Source organism: Ostrea edulis, chromosome 2 (genome assembly GCF_947568905.1).
Source record: "Ostrea edulis chromosome 2, xbOstEdul1.1, whole genome shotgun sequence".
NCBI classification, from domain to species: domain Eukaryota; kingdom Metazoa; phylum Mollusca; class Bivalvia; order Ostreida; family Ostreidae; genus Ostrea; species Ostrea edulis.
The window spans coordinates 35952296-35969675 of NC_079165.1; the positions used below are offsets into that span (position 1 = coordinate 35952296).

The following is a 17380-nucleotide window of genomic DNA, read 5'->3' on the forward strand; positions in this document are numbered from 1 at the left end:
TTGTTGGCTGTTAGTCTCCACATATTCACTACACCCAAAGGAATGGGGACTACATTTATGTTAATGAATGGGAAAAATCAATTGATCTTATCAGCAGGCTTCATTTACCTGCAGTCTAGTAAAGTCCCCTAACTTGTCTCTGATAAAGCTAATAAAACCACAGGACAGTTAACACCTCTAATTTTGGAGTTGGGGATCAAACAAGGAGCACCATTGTGTCCTTTATGATGTTTACTAACACCATCACATAAATTAGGCCAGTAAACCATAAGGTGAAAGAACATACATATGTTTATCTATATCAACTGATAAAAATAAAGACAGAAACCTAAATGTTTTTGTAAAACAATGACTGAATCAATGACATTTTCATCTATTTCCAAATATATACAAGAGTGAGGAATAATTTATATTTGTAACTGTTACAAACCACAGAAAACATAGGGTGTGCCTCTATTCATAGTAGTTCCATACACATGTTTCCTTTCTTGTTAAAAACCTGACATTGATAATGAACAGCACTTCAGAATTCTTTTGGTTGACAAGACCCACAAAAAATGAAAGAACCTATTTATAACCTGTACTGGGACATCTCCATAAAAGTTTAGGATCTGGTCATTTAGGACATGAGAGGTGAAGAGGGTTCCCTGATTTGTGTGGTGTAACTGACATTCTAGTATCTAGAGCACCTGTTAATTAATAGCCAGTCTACCTCCTGGTAAACTGGATGACCTAAGTCTGCTGCAGGTTCTCAATAAATCAACTGGTCTGCAAGGATTACCCACCAGGAAACTGACTTTAATTGAAAAGGGGCCTTAGGATATCCCCACAACAAGTACATTTACAACTATATGGGTGTGGGTCCAGGCAGGATGGTTCATATCATAATATCTACAAATTATTATGATACTAAAAGGCTTTTCTGTCACAAAATCAATATGCTCTGTTTTAAGATACCACCCTTGAGTGAATGAGAGACTTTAATAAATATTAACTTGATGTTAGATTGAGATAACATGTATGGTAAAACCATACTGGCCCATGTAAATATTGTGTTTATTTGAAATTCAGTCCTTTCAGGCATTTGGCGACATAAACATTGGTTGTTTGATCCTCCAAGGAGGTATTAAAATAGAGGTCTAGTGGACATTTCTCTGATGACTAAAAACAAATAAACACTTCAAACTGAACGAGAGGAACAAAGGACAAGACAACATCATCCCGACAGAAACACTTTTTAAAATAAAATTCGGATAAAATCTTTGAAACCTCCGATGAACTCTCCTGAACAGGGGGGAAGCCAAATACTTGTAAACATCTTCAACAACAATAATCCAGGGTTAATGAAGTCAATGAACTCAAAAGAGATTAAACTTGATTATTTATTGACTGCAGATGGTGGTTTAAATCCTCCTACTTTTTTCCTCCAAGTCCATATCAAATACAGTTTTAGTGTTCTCAACTCAAGCAGTTAAGTTCCAAAGCTCTCCCTAAAATTACAGGATAACAAACAAAGAGATGCAGGACTTAGAAAACCAAGGAAGCATACTATGTCAAGCCATATGTTCAGAGAGAAAATAAAAGTCTTCATCATATCTAATTTGCGACATATGCAATCCCTGCCGTAATCACAAAAACAAGAGCCTATCACAAATACAGCAATTAATGCTCTTATTTCCAAAATGACTGGGAATTAGGATGTGTATTATTCATATTAGGCCTAATAACCACATAAATAGCATGATATTTTAGCAATCTTTGTAACTGAATATACCCATTTAGCATGCCTCTTTGGATAAATAGGAAGAAACCACAGAGTGACTTCTGATCTTGAGCTTTTACCACAATAACAAGGTTAAGCAATAAACCCTGTGACAGACTGAATTGGATTGATTTTCAGAGATATAACATGTTTACTATCCAAAAAAAAAATTCTTGTGGATTATGTGTGGTGACCCTCAGTCTGATATTATCAATTTCATATATTGAATTCTCCCTGTCTTACACAACTGGTTCAAGTGCTGACTTAACCCTTCAGGAAATCAATTAAAGAAATCCAACCTATGCCTTTTATGCCAATGGGGGCCCCAAAAATTGAAGTTAAAAAAACTTTCACACACTCGATCTTAACAGTACAACTTGTGTCAACATTTTTGTTTCTGCATTTTGCAGTGTAACAGCGTGTAACAGCATGAACTCCATTAATACAGCACGGTAAATCATTAATCAAAATGATAAACCTTCCTCCAGAAAAATTGTTTCAATTTTATAACCGAATACTGCAGCTTATGATTTTACAAGAATTTACAGTTGATTTCTCTGAGCACCAACATCCCCTAGCACAAAGGACAAAAGGTGTAACAAATTAGCATTTTTATGACAGAACCTTCATTCTCTTGTGAAGGACTTAGCATCAAAGAAAAGAGAAAAAAGCTATGTCACGCTCCTGGACAAATAGCTCACATTTAAAAAAGCACAAAAATTGTTAAATGGAATGAAAACCTTCATTACTCTTCTGGACCACCAAGATCTGACAAGAAAGAAATGAAATAAAGACTTGAAAGTGGTATATCCAATCTTTGTAAAGGTAAAGAGGAGACCACAGGAAAATCTTAAAATCCCCCCCCCCCTTTTTTTTTTATAAAGGATAGAGTAAATGTGAAAGAGTACACAATCAGATATTGATGTATGCAGATTGAGAGACCACTTAATACGGATGTATTTAGGGTATTATACGTAAAGACTATTTTCCGTTTCTAACACATGCTTTAAGTGACAGTACTTTGGTACATGGTTTCAAGTACTGGTCGAGACTGAAGATCACACTTTGATGACACATGACTTTATTATTTCCTCCATTACATACATCTACTGATGTCACATTGTTACAGAATAATAAAACAAAGAACACTCAGAGTGAACACCATGAAGGAATATTCTGCACTTGAAAATTCATACACTGTCTTCTCAAGTCATTATTACGATCAATCAAACTGATTTTTCTTAAAATAATAAGTGTCATGACTTGATTCACACCTTTGGTACCTGGATCGAGTTCTATCACCAGATCTCATTGTGAAAACCTGCCTTCAATTTTACATTCACTTGAATTTTGCACACAGCATGAAAAATATTTGACATTGTCATACTTATTGGTGTTACCTTGAACCATCAGGGGAAATTTAAGAATATATGTTAAAATATGGCTGAAGGATTACTAAACATCAGTAGCTATAGAATCTAACATTACTAGGGCAATTATATACCTGAAATCTTTACACCATGATATCTGAAACTTAAATATATTTTTCTGTGGGTTTGTAATGAATTGAATGCCACAATATATGGCACACCTAGGTAATTAAACCAACCTTGCAGAAAGAATTTTACAAACATTCTACTTCTGTGTCAATGTGTTCTAGCTGTGACCAAATCTCAATTCCATTCAACATCTCCATCTTAATTCTACTTAAGTCTAAATATTCAAGCCATCAATCATTTTCATACAAGGAACTGACATATCACAAGTGCTTGCTGTTTATCATTGTTCTAGCCAAACTGAAACTCTATATCAAACAAGAAATAAACACATACCAAAATTTCCCCACATATTTTTGTCATGAAATAAATCATTAAAAAGGTTTTTTCCCCCTATAAATTAAATTCATATTCACAACTCTGAAAGACACAAAAGTCACCATATTGTGTTCAATTGCTATATCTATGTGCCATTTCCCCCACTTCTGAATGGACCACATAAAAACAACACAATTGTCATAATCAAACAACAACACCTAAAAGCAGGCCATGGTCAATCATATCTGCATATTACACAAGGTCAGAGTAAACCAAAGTCCCAAGGATGGATGTCCACCCAGACCCCACATGTAATAGAAATGCAAGACTTACCACACAGTGTCTTCAGGGCAATATCTACAGCCCTGGTGATGGTGTCTTCATCCATGCTCCTTGGACAACACTTAATCATCCATTATTTCACGTCCAGTTGACACATTAAGTGTGACTACTCATCCCATGAAGCAAATAAGGGAAGATAACTCACTTGTGACAATGAGGCTTGCTAATACTAATAAAAGCACTTGTGTATCAAATATCACACATCCTCAGGGAGAAATTCATCAAGGAAGTTTTTATATAAATGACTGTCAATAATATACTTTGATATCTGCCAAAAAAGAAGGAGAAAAACAGACAGCAATTTTTCCAATAAAACAATATGTTTCCATCCAACTTCTTCAACAGCTGGAGTTCAGGTTTGGCACTGGTGACAAAATGATGTAACACCCTATAAACATCAGACACATTAGTGGTGATATACCAGCTGTTGGTGAAATTGTTCAGATGAAACAAGGGTTTACAAAGAATAAAATTTATATCCTTATATTTCACATCACTCACAGAGTGTAAGAAAAATCTGTGTATGTTCACCCACATAGACTCAACCCGCGAACAGAAACTATGTACCACATGGTATGTTAGAAAATTTAGGTCCGTCCTCTTGTTACAAACATCAAATGAATCGTAACTGTGAAGGAAAAGTTCATCCTTCAATGAGCACCATTCATACAGAAAAACCACCATAACACAATTTATTCAAATGATATGGGAGTCGAATGCTATATAGAATATGATAACAAAAATCAACATACATCATGTATAAATATATTTACTATGAATTGAGCTGTCAATGAAGTGGGTTCAGTACTGCTACACATTAAAATAAAATAATGATTGACATTCTTAATAATCCACTGATCAATAAAATAAATCAATTCAAAATTGTACTTAATCTTTAAATTGCTTCAAATTATTTTTGTGTAATTTCTAGTGCATCTGAACAATATGAATATCCAAACAAGAACAAAAATAGCTTGCAAAGACCTGGCAATAATAATGAACAAAACTTACTGAAGGTCTTTGAGGAGTTTCTGCCCATTTAGGCTTCTTCACACTCTTGCTTTTGCTCTCTTTATTCTCATCAAATCATTTGTGAACACATCTCACAAGACAGCAAACTTATTTCCTAATGTAATACATAGAACAGTTGTGCCATATATTTCTCTGCACACCTGACTGTAGAGTAGATATCTCTAATTAGCCAGCTGTATCCCTGACCAGTTCCTGTCATGCTCCCTGTTTTACCTGGCCAGGTGCCATAGTCCCATACTGCCCAGTCAGACAATTAAAGACAGTTCATTAGTGCTGACCATAAAGACCTTCTATCTATACTGCTCCCACTATGATATCAAATTCAAACCTTCATTCTGTGTTATGTCAGCAAGGTCACAGAGACTCTAAAATTCAATTACTGCTTTCTATGGTGGATCTTCAGTTTGTTTTGTCAAGATGGTCCATACAGATTAACCTTTTATCAATTTAATCACATTATAGGATTGACTGAAGCAAATAGTAAATCTGACCTGGTATGTCTGCCTGACTGAGGGGGACAATACTGTCCATCATTAATATCATAATGTCAACCTTCATCCAAATAAAAAATAAACACATGATAATGCAAAACTGACTTACAAATCTTCTTAGAGAATATTGTGTATTTAGCTGTTCACAGTCCTTGTGTTCATACAAATGCTCAAGATTATATTTCTGGTTCCCTCCCAAGAATAGTCATATGTAAATTGTATAAGACAAGAATTTATGGAGAAATATTTTTTGATAAAATCTGATCTGTTTTTGTAAACCTGAATGAAAGTATGCTGTGTTGGCATTCTGACTTTCAATGTCACCCACATGGAATGGCACTCCTCAAGAATGTCCATTTAGAGATCGAGTCACTAATCTGAGTGAAATTACACACTGAAAAAAAAACATAAGATCCCATTGGGTATCAAAAATCTTTCTCATATTACTCAGCTTCTATCTTGCACCAGCAAGTAAAATACAAAGCCACAAGTGGAAACATTACATACACTTAAGAGATAAAACACCCATGGAAACAATACTGATCTCCAACATGTAGATTACTAGTGTTAATTCCTAGATAACCCTCCATGTAACCATGGGGATGCTTTCCATGGTTACTGCACACCTTATCAAGTTTAATGGGATGGTCACCATCAGGAGGGTACAAAAGAGATCATGGCAGAGACATTAAAATGGGTCTGATGAAAGAGGGGGACACAATTTATGGTTTCTCATGTGATCTAATTGAAAAACAAACATAATCTTTGTGGATTTATGAGGGGGTGCATCCTTACACCTGTTGAGACCTAGAGGGTCAAGTTCTTAACAATAAGAATCAAATAAAAAAAAAATACCTGCAATTAGTAACCTTTGAAAAAAATACTCCATTTTATATTAATGGGGGTTACATACTAAAAGAAACATGCAGGGTGCCAATTCTTGCAACACTTTGAAAACAGATCCCCCACAATTTTACACCATACGTACTGTTTTAAAGACATTCGTGGCGGTCTCTCAACTAAAAATTTCAAGTATTTTAAATAAATAAAAAGAGGGCTGGTGGTGTCAAAATACAGATACTATCACTTCAAAATGTGATATTCTTGAATTAATAAAAACTCTATCCCTTTCAGCCATCAGAAAATCCATGTTGACTTTTTTTCAACCACCTCAATGCAGGTTTACTACCTAACATGTCAAGACAAAATATTGCAAAAAAATCGTTTTTAGTGTATTACTAGAATTTAAAAATATATACTTCATTTGCAATGTTTACATTGTACACATGGAGTTTTCATTTATTTTGAAGTGAAACAGAAACTAACCCTCCTTTTTTTTCTATGGATACAACCTTGAAGTGAACTGTTAGGTGCTAGATATTAATATTGTCAGGCAAGAAAAAAAGTGTTTAATAACTTTGTACTGCTACCACCTCTATATATTACTTTCACACTTGCATAAACAGATTAAGCTTCCATACCAGTAAACACAACAAACAGTGTGGATGAGAGAGAGCACCTTTGGCAGGTGGTTGAGTTGAATCAGTATCAGTGATGCACTGGCAGCATCAAGCCATGTCACTGATGACAGAAACTACTGTCTGTATCTTCAGCTGAGCACTTCATACATGATAAACCTCCAGCTCCCTGCTGCATCATTATTGAACCAGATCACTTTGGTTTACCACTTTAAAGGCCCTCTATTGTAATCAATTAGGGTTATATGTTATGGCCCTAATTTTTAATCCACTTTGTAGTTATTGTTGCTGTCAGGAATTTTAGAGAAATTCTTGTCAATTTTCCTGAATTAGGTATGATGTAGCAAGTGCGTTCAGATCATATAAATGTCACAGAGAATGCTACTGAAATACAATATTGAGGGGAATGATAATTCACTTTTTCAAAGGCAAAACAACTATGATAAAGATTTCAAAAAGCTCATTTTTTTCCAAGGTTAACCACACAGCCATATTAAATTCTTTTTCTTGCATGTATTATGTTTACCCTGACTCATTTAGGAAGAAATCATGTAATATATACATGTACATATACCTAGTACACCCAGTCTGTATCATAATAAATACACCCACAAGAATGTATACCACAAATTTATTAACTTCTGAAGCAAGCAATTACTTAAGTGTTCACAGAACATCTGAAGCTCCAAGAAAGTGCTTATCTGTCAAGTGTGGGAGAACTTATCAGAGAGTGTTCATTACCCTGCCCCACTCAATTTATACAGCCTTACATAATGAAAAGCCCTAAACTTCAGCACTTCTATCAAGTAACACCCCCCTCCCACTGTTTTATCACAGCTTACCCATGACCAGTACCTAACATTGGTGAAAGAGAGTTTGGCTCATTTTGTTCAATTTACAAGATCATTTTAACTCCTATATATTTTCTACATTGAGAATGGTCAATAAAACAATCTATATGGGCTAGATAAAAGCTAAAAGAGTTGCATGTGGAATATAATGGTTTTAAATATCTGCCCTAACTTTATTAAGCTTTTATACAATGTTGGTTATCTATCCAACCAGACCACATAGTGGTCAAACAAGTCATATTTTTTCCTAAGACACACAAACACATTAAAAAGTTCTTTCCAAAATATTTATAGCATCATAAATTCAATCTTTATAACTTCTGGAATGTCAATCCAAAATCAGAATTAGGTGGCCCAAAATAACCAGGATTTACATGGACATCTAGATAACAACAACCATTTCTGGAATGTTTTCTCTACATTAATTTTTTCCAAAAGCACAACCTTCCATTATAATCACAAAACCTCCATTTCATGTTCATATTCAGAAACAAGTTCTTTCTACATCATTTGATATCTTAATACGATCTGGGTGGAGCTCTTTGTTTTGGAGTTAACAGTAAATTAAGCATCAATTAATCATACCATGCCATTTTAAAATTCCATAGCATGTCTAAATACGCCTTTGTGAATATTCACAAACAATACCTGCTATCTTTCTGTTCCGTTGCAAACCTAATAGCTCTTCAAGACTGGTACGCCTAAATCCTTGAAGTTTTTCACTGAAACTACGTGTCCACTTATAATTTCCAAATGCCATCCTGTTCACAAGAGATATTGTATTACTTTGCAGAGGATGGTAATCGGATAAGGTGCTACTCTCTCCATATTACACGTGTCCTACTAATATCCCAGTGAAACGTTTAACTGTCCCTGACATATTTCAATTGTTTGTGTTAAAATATTCTCAGCTTACCGAGGTGTGTAATTATGATGAGCCACAATAGGAGACAGTACAACTATATATTCAACTCCATCACTTGTCCCAGTTCTGGGCTGGAGAAACCACCTGTTACAAATTATCTCTCAAACTCACTACAGCCTCAGTATAACAATCTACTTGTCCTGCAGTACACACAGCAACAGATGTAGCAGTCACAGGCCACATCATTTTCTCTGTGGTCTGCAGCGACTGTCCCTGAACTGGTCAAAATCTTGTATCCCATACAGCAGAACACACTCCATTGTTTGAGGATTCACAGGAAGACCACCTGTTGATTGCACATATCTTTACCTACATATCACACCTGTTTGTCATTGAGAAACCTATCTCATCAGGGGAGATAATTAAATACACTCTACCACTGCATATCTCAATCTTGTGAGTGACCAAGCTTATCCAAGCACAAGTTCTAGTCTGTGAGAAAAAGACTGTTTCTCACTGGCACAATAACAATATCAAGGCAAATCCCACAGTATGTTTCTCTTCAACTCAGATAAACACATCACTTGGATGATAAACTCTCAATTATAATTACATCATTTTAACCCCTTAATAATCCTTAAAATATTAAGGTTAGATCATGCTAGCAAATGCATCATGTCTAGAGCTGCGGAGCACCCCAGGTTTCTTCTTTCAAATGTTTCCACTATCACTAAAATCAAGTAATAATATCAAAAGGGCTTGATCCGCTACTGCTCGTGTTTATAAGTTTGATTATACAATCTACATACATAATAACGTGTATCAGAAAAAAATCACACAAGAGAGAATTGCTTTAACTGAGCTGATGAACTTAACATCTTCTTTGGAATTCTTCTGTTTGTAAATGTCTTAGGGTGGGGTGGTGGTGGTGGTGGTGGGGGTTCTATACAAATTATGTTGTCAAAGGTTATAGAAAGTGCTGAATTAGATATCGCATATAAATTTCAAAAGTTAGGCAGAACCAACACTTAAGATTTTCCAGCATTTAGTACTAAACAGCTGGAGTCAGGTACTGCACACTAGCTAGGTGACATTTACAAAATGCGGCAGCTAGACCTGCATGCAAAACTTTCTGAGCTAACATCATTTTTAGTAATAAGCTAGATTTATTGTAGGTATAAGAAATAATGCCCAAAGTATTCGAAAACATTAAACTTAGTGGAAAATACTTCTTGAAAGTTAAGAATGATTGGCCAGCATACTTGAGACATACAGTAAATCAGACATAATCAACATTATTATGCAATGGACACTTTACTCAACAACTATGAAAATGCTTGAAAAATAACCCTGGGTCAAGTAGAATATCGTTTTATTGACTTTTTTGGTGCTTTTTCATCTAATATTTGCTACACATATAATTTGGATTATTAACAAAGTAAAACTGTCAACACGGCCACCTGCACAGAAGAAAATCCAATTGTTTGGTTTCTTATGTAATGACCATTAAGAAGTGTATCTACACACAGTGATCCCACTGTGGTTATAAGAAGTAATAAATATCTGGAACATTGTCAAAATGTTATTGAATATGAAGAGTTACAAGTTGATAAATAAATGACATAGCAAGACATGAAATGTATATATCACTAAGGCGACACCAAATGTGTACAATCATGGCCAAAAATTTGAAACTGTGGTTTGAAAACATTTTCTCTTGCTTGAAAATATTAGTGTAAAATTTCTTTGATCTATTTTCTTCTTTTTCATTGATGATATTCATTAAACAAAATTCCATTCTGATTAACAAAATTCTAACTTATAACAAGCATGGTTTTGCATGAATGGTAACGATTTATATTAAAGGTACAGAATACACAGTAAAATGCAATTAAGGGTCCTATCAAATTTAGAGGGAAAAAAGAATCCCATACAGTGTAAAACTGCCAGAAATGTCATAAAACAATACCAGTTCATATCTCACCCTGATAATCACCCTGAACTTTCAGATAATCTACTTCCTGCAATGACCGGCTATTGTCTGTTAGTGCTTATCTCTTTAATCCAGAATTAAAACTAGTAATTTCTTATCTCTTTGCTATCTCTAAATGTCTGATTAAAAGATGAAAAAGGTAACTGTTTTTTTTAGTCATTGCTATTCATGCAGTGAACACTTAATCTGCAGGTGGAACTGAAACCAGTTCCCAGAACTTAAAGGTTTCTTCATGGATATATAATTTCTTCACCTGCTATTGATATCATTTCCTACTAATTAACATTTTATATTCAAATGATGATATTTAAATCTTCCAAACAATTCTTTCCATTCTGATCCTTTTCAGGAATTTCACTAAGTTTTAAATATAGCCCCCCCCCCCTCAACTTTAAAACCAAATCCTTAACAGTCTTGAAAATCCACTGATATACATGTGTACTTTACTGCCCCAGTGTAAAAATTCAATGCAGTCTATGGATTGGACAAGGATAAGCCCTGGGCTGATATAAAGGTCAGTTTGAGGTCAAGGTCATCCACAGATACTGGGGATCCTTATCTACAGTACACAACTGTGGGGGTAAAATCTAATGCTGCATAATCATATTTATTCTATAACCCTTGAACATGCACCTTATCATGACTCAGTGACCAACTTCAAACAAGTGAATACTAAAGAGCCTCTGTAGTCACTAGAAATTGTGTCCTGCTGCACAGGCCCCCTAATGTGTGTTCAATGACTATTTCGTTTTTAATGAAGAACAAAACTTTCTGCGAAGGTCATGTCAATATTTATGTTCTTCATATTAGGTCCTCAATCCACTTTAATCAGACTTAATTTTAAATAGATAAGTATCCAATTAGGGCTGATAGTAAAGACACCAAAACATGAAACATGTAAAATTATGTTAAATAGGTTGTCTCTAAATATTTGGTCCCAAGAAAAGAATTGATCAGGTTATCCAGGACAGTTCTTGGTATGCCAAACCTCTACAGAAAACACTTTCCCTCTAATCAGAGTGACACAGAACAAACTAAATATTGACACAGACTAACCTGTTTTATCTACAGGGAGAAACACTTTTGTGTTCCGAGTTTGCCTTTACTCTGCAGGGGATTCCTCACTTTTGCTTTAGTTTCTATTTTCCAAGGGTTACTGATGGAGGAGACATTAGTCACTTTTTTGTACTTAATGATGAAATTATCTTCTGATAAAAGATTCAAACACTTTGCTGTGGTTTAAAGTGATATATTTCTTCACCTGTTTCCCACCATCTTTTCCCTGTTTAAGCATGCTCTCAGAGAGAATTATGGAAAGCTATAGAAGACACCAGCATCACAATTGTTTAGGCAAATATGAAGGGTGCATTGTATCTGGCATTGATGGCTGATAAATATTTGTTTTATCTAGCAACTGCATCTTTCTGTCAAGACCCTTCCCTGTAAAATCGTATTCACCTTGACTTAAAGAATCAGACATTGCACAAGTGCCAGTTTCCTCATCACACAAAGCGCAAACGCGCAGTCAGATTACAGCAGTTCATAATGTGAAACTTTCTAACTTACCTTCAGTATCTGTTAATATCATGTTTAACTTCATGAACTTTTGCTGCAATGTAGGTTGCTCACAAAAAAGTTGCTCCTGGTATATTCATGTTTGTTTAAAATTTAACAGGAGACAAAATCTTATATTTACATACAAGAGAGACAAATCATAACCTTGTAATTGTAGGTTTTCCTTTAATAATTTTGGAATACTTTTTAATTCCATCCAAAGATAAAAGTACAACTCACCCTCCTCTGACTTTGTCCTCTGAACATTCTACAAAAAAAAAAAAAAATCAATTGAAATTTCAAATAATCTCTGAAGTACCTGAATCTCTAGCCCTCTTCAAATGACATGCAGTGGTTGACACCCATACTTCCAAGCATGCTCACATTTTTACCCCAAAATACTCTACATTCTTTAAAAAAAAAAAAAGAATTCAAACATTTGCTCAACAGATTTATAAATTTGCCTTGCTACAACACAAGTAAACATCCATATTTCAATGGCAAATGTACCAGCAAGTAACCTCAACCAAAGTACCATTCAAAGTATTGTCTCCACTTCATGTCTCTCAAGAATAGAATGTTACCCCAAAATATATTTTCTTTTTCAAAATAATTTGATACAAAATGAACACTTTTAAAAATGAGTAATTAAATGCCATGCAAGGGAAAATCTGCAAAATACTCTCAAATTTCTTAATTTAAAAGAAATTAACCATATCATGTGCATTATTAACAACATTTTTATTAACATGTGTAACTGATACTGCAACAAAGCCTAGATCAAGAAGCATGTTTTTGCATTATTTTTTTTATCATGGTTTCTATATCTTAATTTCACCAAATTTTATCATCTGCAGACTGGTGTTTGAACTTCCTAAAAATTAACCTTCTCAATCTCTAGCAAGCTGTCTTGAAGCAAAAAATGTGAACAGATAAGACATTAAAAAATCAAGGGACTCATTTGTTCCCCCTTCATTTTGTATCTTGGCACTCTACTGACACACAGCACAATAGACCTGCCATGTATTGTTCTTTTTGCTTGGATGGTTGTCGGGTCTTCAATTGGAAACTTGAGAAATAAGCCTGTCTTATCTTTTGCTTGAATGTTTTCTTACAAAAAGGTGTTAAATTAAGAGGATTGAAGGTTTGTATGGTGCACCATCAAGAACCAGTGATACAACCAATTACAAAAACTTTCAATAAGTTTTACTATGTATTTTCTAAAAGAGCATTTTGTGTCTCTAAAATTGCATCATACATTGCAAAACATACTATCCACCTAAACTTGATGTCCTTGTATGTTCAAAATGGAGAAAAGGGGTTTTCTATTTAATGTTTGTTTGTGTTCATGTTGCTTTAAGCCCTATTAAAGAATTGTTTACTGATGTAGAGATTCATGTATTACAAGCAGTAGGTAAAGTGCCTAAAATTTTACATGGCATTCATAGTACAGAACCTTAGAAGGTCATGTCTGAAAGATCTGTGACTTTCACTGCCAATGCCACATGTTGAATTTCGAAGAAACAGTAACTACTTATGTTAAATGTAATAGGTTTGATGCAGTACTAGCTGGGATCAAAAGTCAAATCCAGAACCTCCCCATTGCAAAGTGAATGCCCTACCCACCAGGCAATGAACTAGAAACGATTTGGACATATTTACCTGCAGTAAGTTGCAATGCATAAGCATATGCCAAAAACACTGAACTGTTATTCTTAACTGGTAAATTTGAGACTCAGGTCCAGTTTATTCCAATATTAAATTCTAAGAAATTGGTCCACATGTCTGATACTGGTTCAAAAACCATGCAAGACTTTTGTAATGAACATTTGCTAGCTCCATTTAAAGTTGAAATCATAAACTGAATAGTATTTAATCATGTTGATTACTATGTACATAATGAACTTAACATCTTAATACTACCATTGGCCGATAGTGTAGTCAAACAATATTTGTTAGATCTATCACTAAATTCATTATTTGACAGTCTTGGAGTCTACAAATTGACATCGAAAAACAATATTTCCAAAAATACAGTGATTCATATTTAATAGTAACAAAATGTTGGTTTTATTCAGTCATTCGGAGATTAGCAGTCTTGTGAGGCACGTTGGTCAATATAACAGACTGTCCTGGTTTATCCAAGATCACAAATGCCTAAAATACTGCAGCACCGTTCAATCAATGTAATCTACTATTAAGTAAATGTCAAATAGTCTAAAATAAAATGAATCTGGACTTTGAACTGCTTTCATTCTTTCATCAATGTTGACATAATTGTATTGGATTTTGTTCATATGGGCAAAAGTAGGTGGAAGCGGATTAGAATGGCCAATCAACAAAAAGCCTACATAGTGAAAGAAAATCAATAACAAAATTCCTCTCTAATCAGCTACAAAATTTTGGAAGTAATAAGAAATTTACTTTATTCAATTTCATTGCACATTATGAGACTATATGGAAAACAAATGGATGTATAATCATAGGATATACATGTACATGTGCGTACCAATACAATAATACATAGACTGAAGACACAAAAATGAAGTTTTCATGGGAATTGCAGTTTGCACATACTCTTCAATATAAGAAAAATGAAAATCATTTAAAAGGAGATTTAAAAAAGAAACCCTTACTTTTAAAAAATACATGCATAGCATATCATTCTGGAATTTGTTTGCTTGGGGTATATGGTCTAAGGTATAATTGACAGGACAGAATTCCATTGACACATTTTCAATATTACACAGATCTCATCTAAGCTGGAAAAAACTACAAAGATCAATTCTATACATTTAAGTCAACAGCAAACACCATTTCATTTTTATCAATCTCCCTGGGTGTTTGCCAGTGAAGTTCACTATCACCATGACTTTTCATTATTTCCACCTACCTGAAGATTTATTGTGGTCATTGCTTGTATCAAACTTTCACATAAACACTGCGTTTTGACATTAATCCCCAGCTGCATTTCAAAATCCATGCAAAAAAATAAGAAAACAAAGAACCCCACCAAAAACAGTTGGTAGATAATATATACAACTCCAGTTAATTTAAAAATTACTCAGATAATCTAGCCTTCTCATAAATCTACCTGTCCGTATAACCACACCACCTGTTACCCTTTGCTATTATTGTTTTAGAATGTCGGACAAATTCTCAAAGGGCAATCAACTTTAAAATTTAATGGTATTTCTGGCAGAGTTCAAGTTTCAGAATTGTCATATAAGAAAAATGTGTGTAAAACAATCAACTCATGCTAGCTCTAGGGATTTTTGTACCTGCATGAATAGGAGATTGAAACTTCATGGTGCTCCAAATGATTTAATTCTCCGATAAAACAATAAAATGTAAACCATTAGAATTTTTCCAATCAAACAAAATGTACAATTCAAAATCACGATTTTAGAGCTTTGTTTCAATCATTTCCATCCTTTGCAATGCTATAGTGTCTCTGATTCAGCACTTTTACATGTGGTACGTGCCACATATTCATCCCAAAAGGGTTTATCCAATTACTTTACATATACACAAACTTGTACAAATCAAGAGAGCAAACATTTTGGCAAAACAAATTTCAAATTCATTATATAATACTACTTAGTGGCAGAGTTTGGAAACAAATTCATGACTTGCTTTGAAAAAATAATCCTGCAAACTTAGTAATCAAAAAGAGGGTGAGAGTTTTCTTTACCCCACTTTCAAACAATGCATTAAATTGGAATCTAGAAGCGCCAGGCCTAATCTTAGTTTAAACAGGATACCAGTTTTTTTGTGTCAAAAAATCAATGACTGGACATTCCGTTTTCCCTTGGTCTACATTTTGGCTAGTGACTTTTGATCCTTGAAAATCCACAAAAATGTACCGTCCAATAAAAAGCTTTCTTTATTCTGAAGTTCTAACATATAAGAAACTGTGCAGCCCTGTTTACTTTTCAAATCTTATTATTTTGCTTTCATACAGTCTTTTGAAATACCAGTTAAAATTCATTTATGATTTATAATACAAGAATTTTGAAAGACTATTGAAATCTATTTAAAATTTCACTAAAATGGAAAAAAGTTGTCAAAGAGTTTTTCTTTTTAAATGTGTTACACGTTTTCTTTCATGTTTTCACCCCCTGCAATTTTTTTATGGATCCAACAATGCTCTAACTCAATATTATTTTCTTCTACTTTGGTACACATATATGTAAATATAAATCCTGTTTAACAGCTGACTGTGCAAAAACTGTGAGTATTCTTTCCCAATTATTTTAAGCATTTCTTGAATTATTGCATATACTTCTTAAACACCTCTTTACACCAATGTATTCAATTTGAATTTTTGAAATAAACTCAAATCAAATAAACCATGCCTTGCATTGAGTTTCTTTATTTCCATATTTGTCTCTCAAAATTTCAACAAAGACTAGATGCAAATCATAGGCACATTGAATTCAATAATTAAATTCTTAATCAAGTATGAATTAAAATTGTCTTATACACATATAAAGTTTGGTGCTTACAAGTGAAAATGATGCATTGAAACTTTCAGTAATATAATTTCCGAGTGTGAAAACATTTTTATTTGAGTAACCTACGGTAAGTCTCAATTTTAACTAGCCATTATTAAAGGCTTCTGGTATGAAATAATCTTAGGTTTGCTACTAGCTAAGGATTTCTGATACACTACTTTCCTTTTAAGGTCAAACCTTTGGAATGTCTATTTCAAACTCTTGGCTAGTGAAGATTTTGGAAATTAAAGCCCAAGGTTTCCAATGTTTAACTGTTTTGTTTTAATTTATCCATATGCTAAATCCTAGCACTTCTTTATGTGATAATAAAGAGAAAGAGAAAAAGTTCTGTTCTCCCCATGTGCTGGTCTTTATAAAATTCAACAAAGAAATAGATCAAGCCTTTGGCAGATTTGTGTTCAGTAAGCTGCTACTGTTATATGGTGTTTTGGTAAATAGATTAGACTCTTACAAAAACAAAGGGGTCCTCTACCTGTCTTGGAGTGGTACTAACATATACCACTATGTAACACAGTGAAGCAACCAAAAGTTAGATTTGTGAATGGAAAGGTACCATGCAGAGCATTGAAAGCCCCCTCTAGGTATAACAAATAGTTTATTTTTATAATGTGTAATAATTGAATGTCACCCGTAAAATGCAATTTGATTGATTCATTTAACTTTATCAACATTCTTTATATC

General features: G+C 34.0%; 1 protein-coding gene across 3 annotated transcripts in view; it reads right to left on the minus strand.

Annotated features, from left to right (window-relative positions):
* Positions 1 to 17380, minus strand: part of LOC125679016 (rho GTPase-activating protein 7-like) — an 82328-nt gene that overhangs the window by 19464 nt on the left and 45484 nt on the right. For all 3 annotated transcript variants that reach the window (XM_048917885.2, XM_056153883.1, XM_048917886.2), the window contains one exon: positions 12423 to 12450. In XM_048917885.2, the coding sequence (XP_048773842.2) occupies positions 12423 to 12450 (28 nt within the window). The remainder of the gene's footprint in view (positions 1 to 12422; positions 12451 to 17380) is intronic.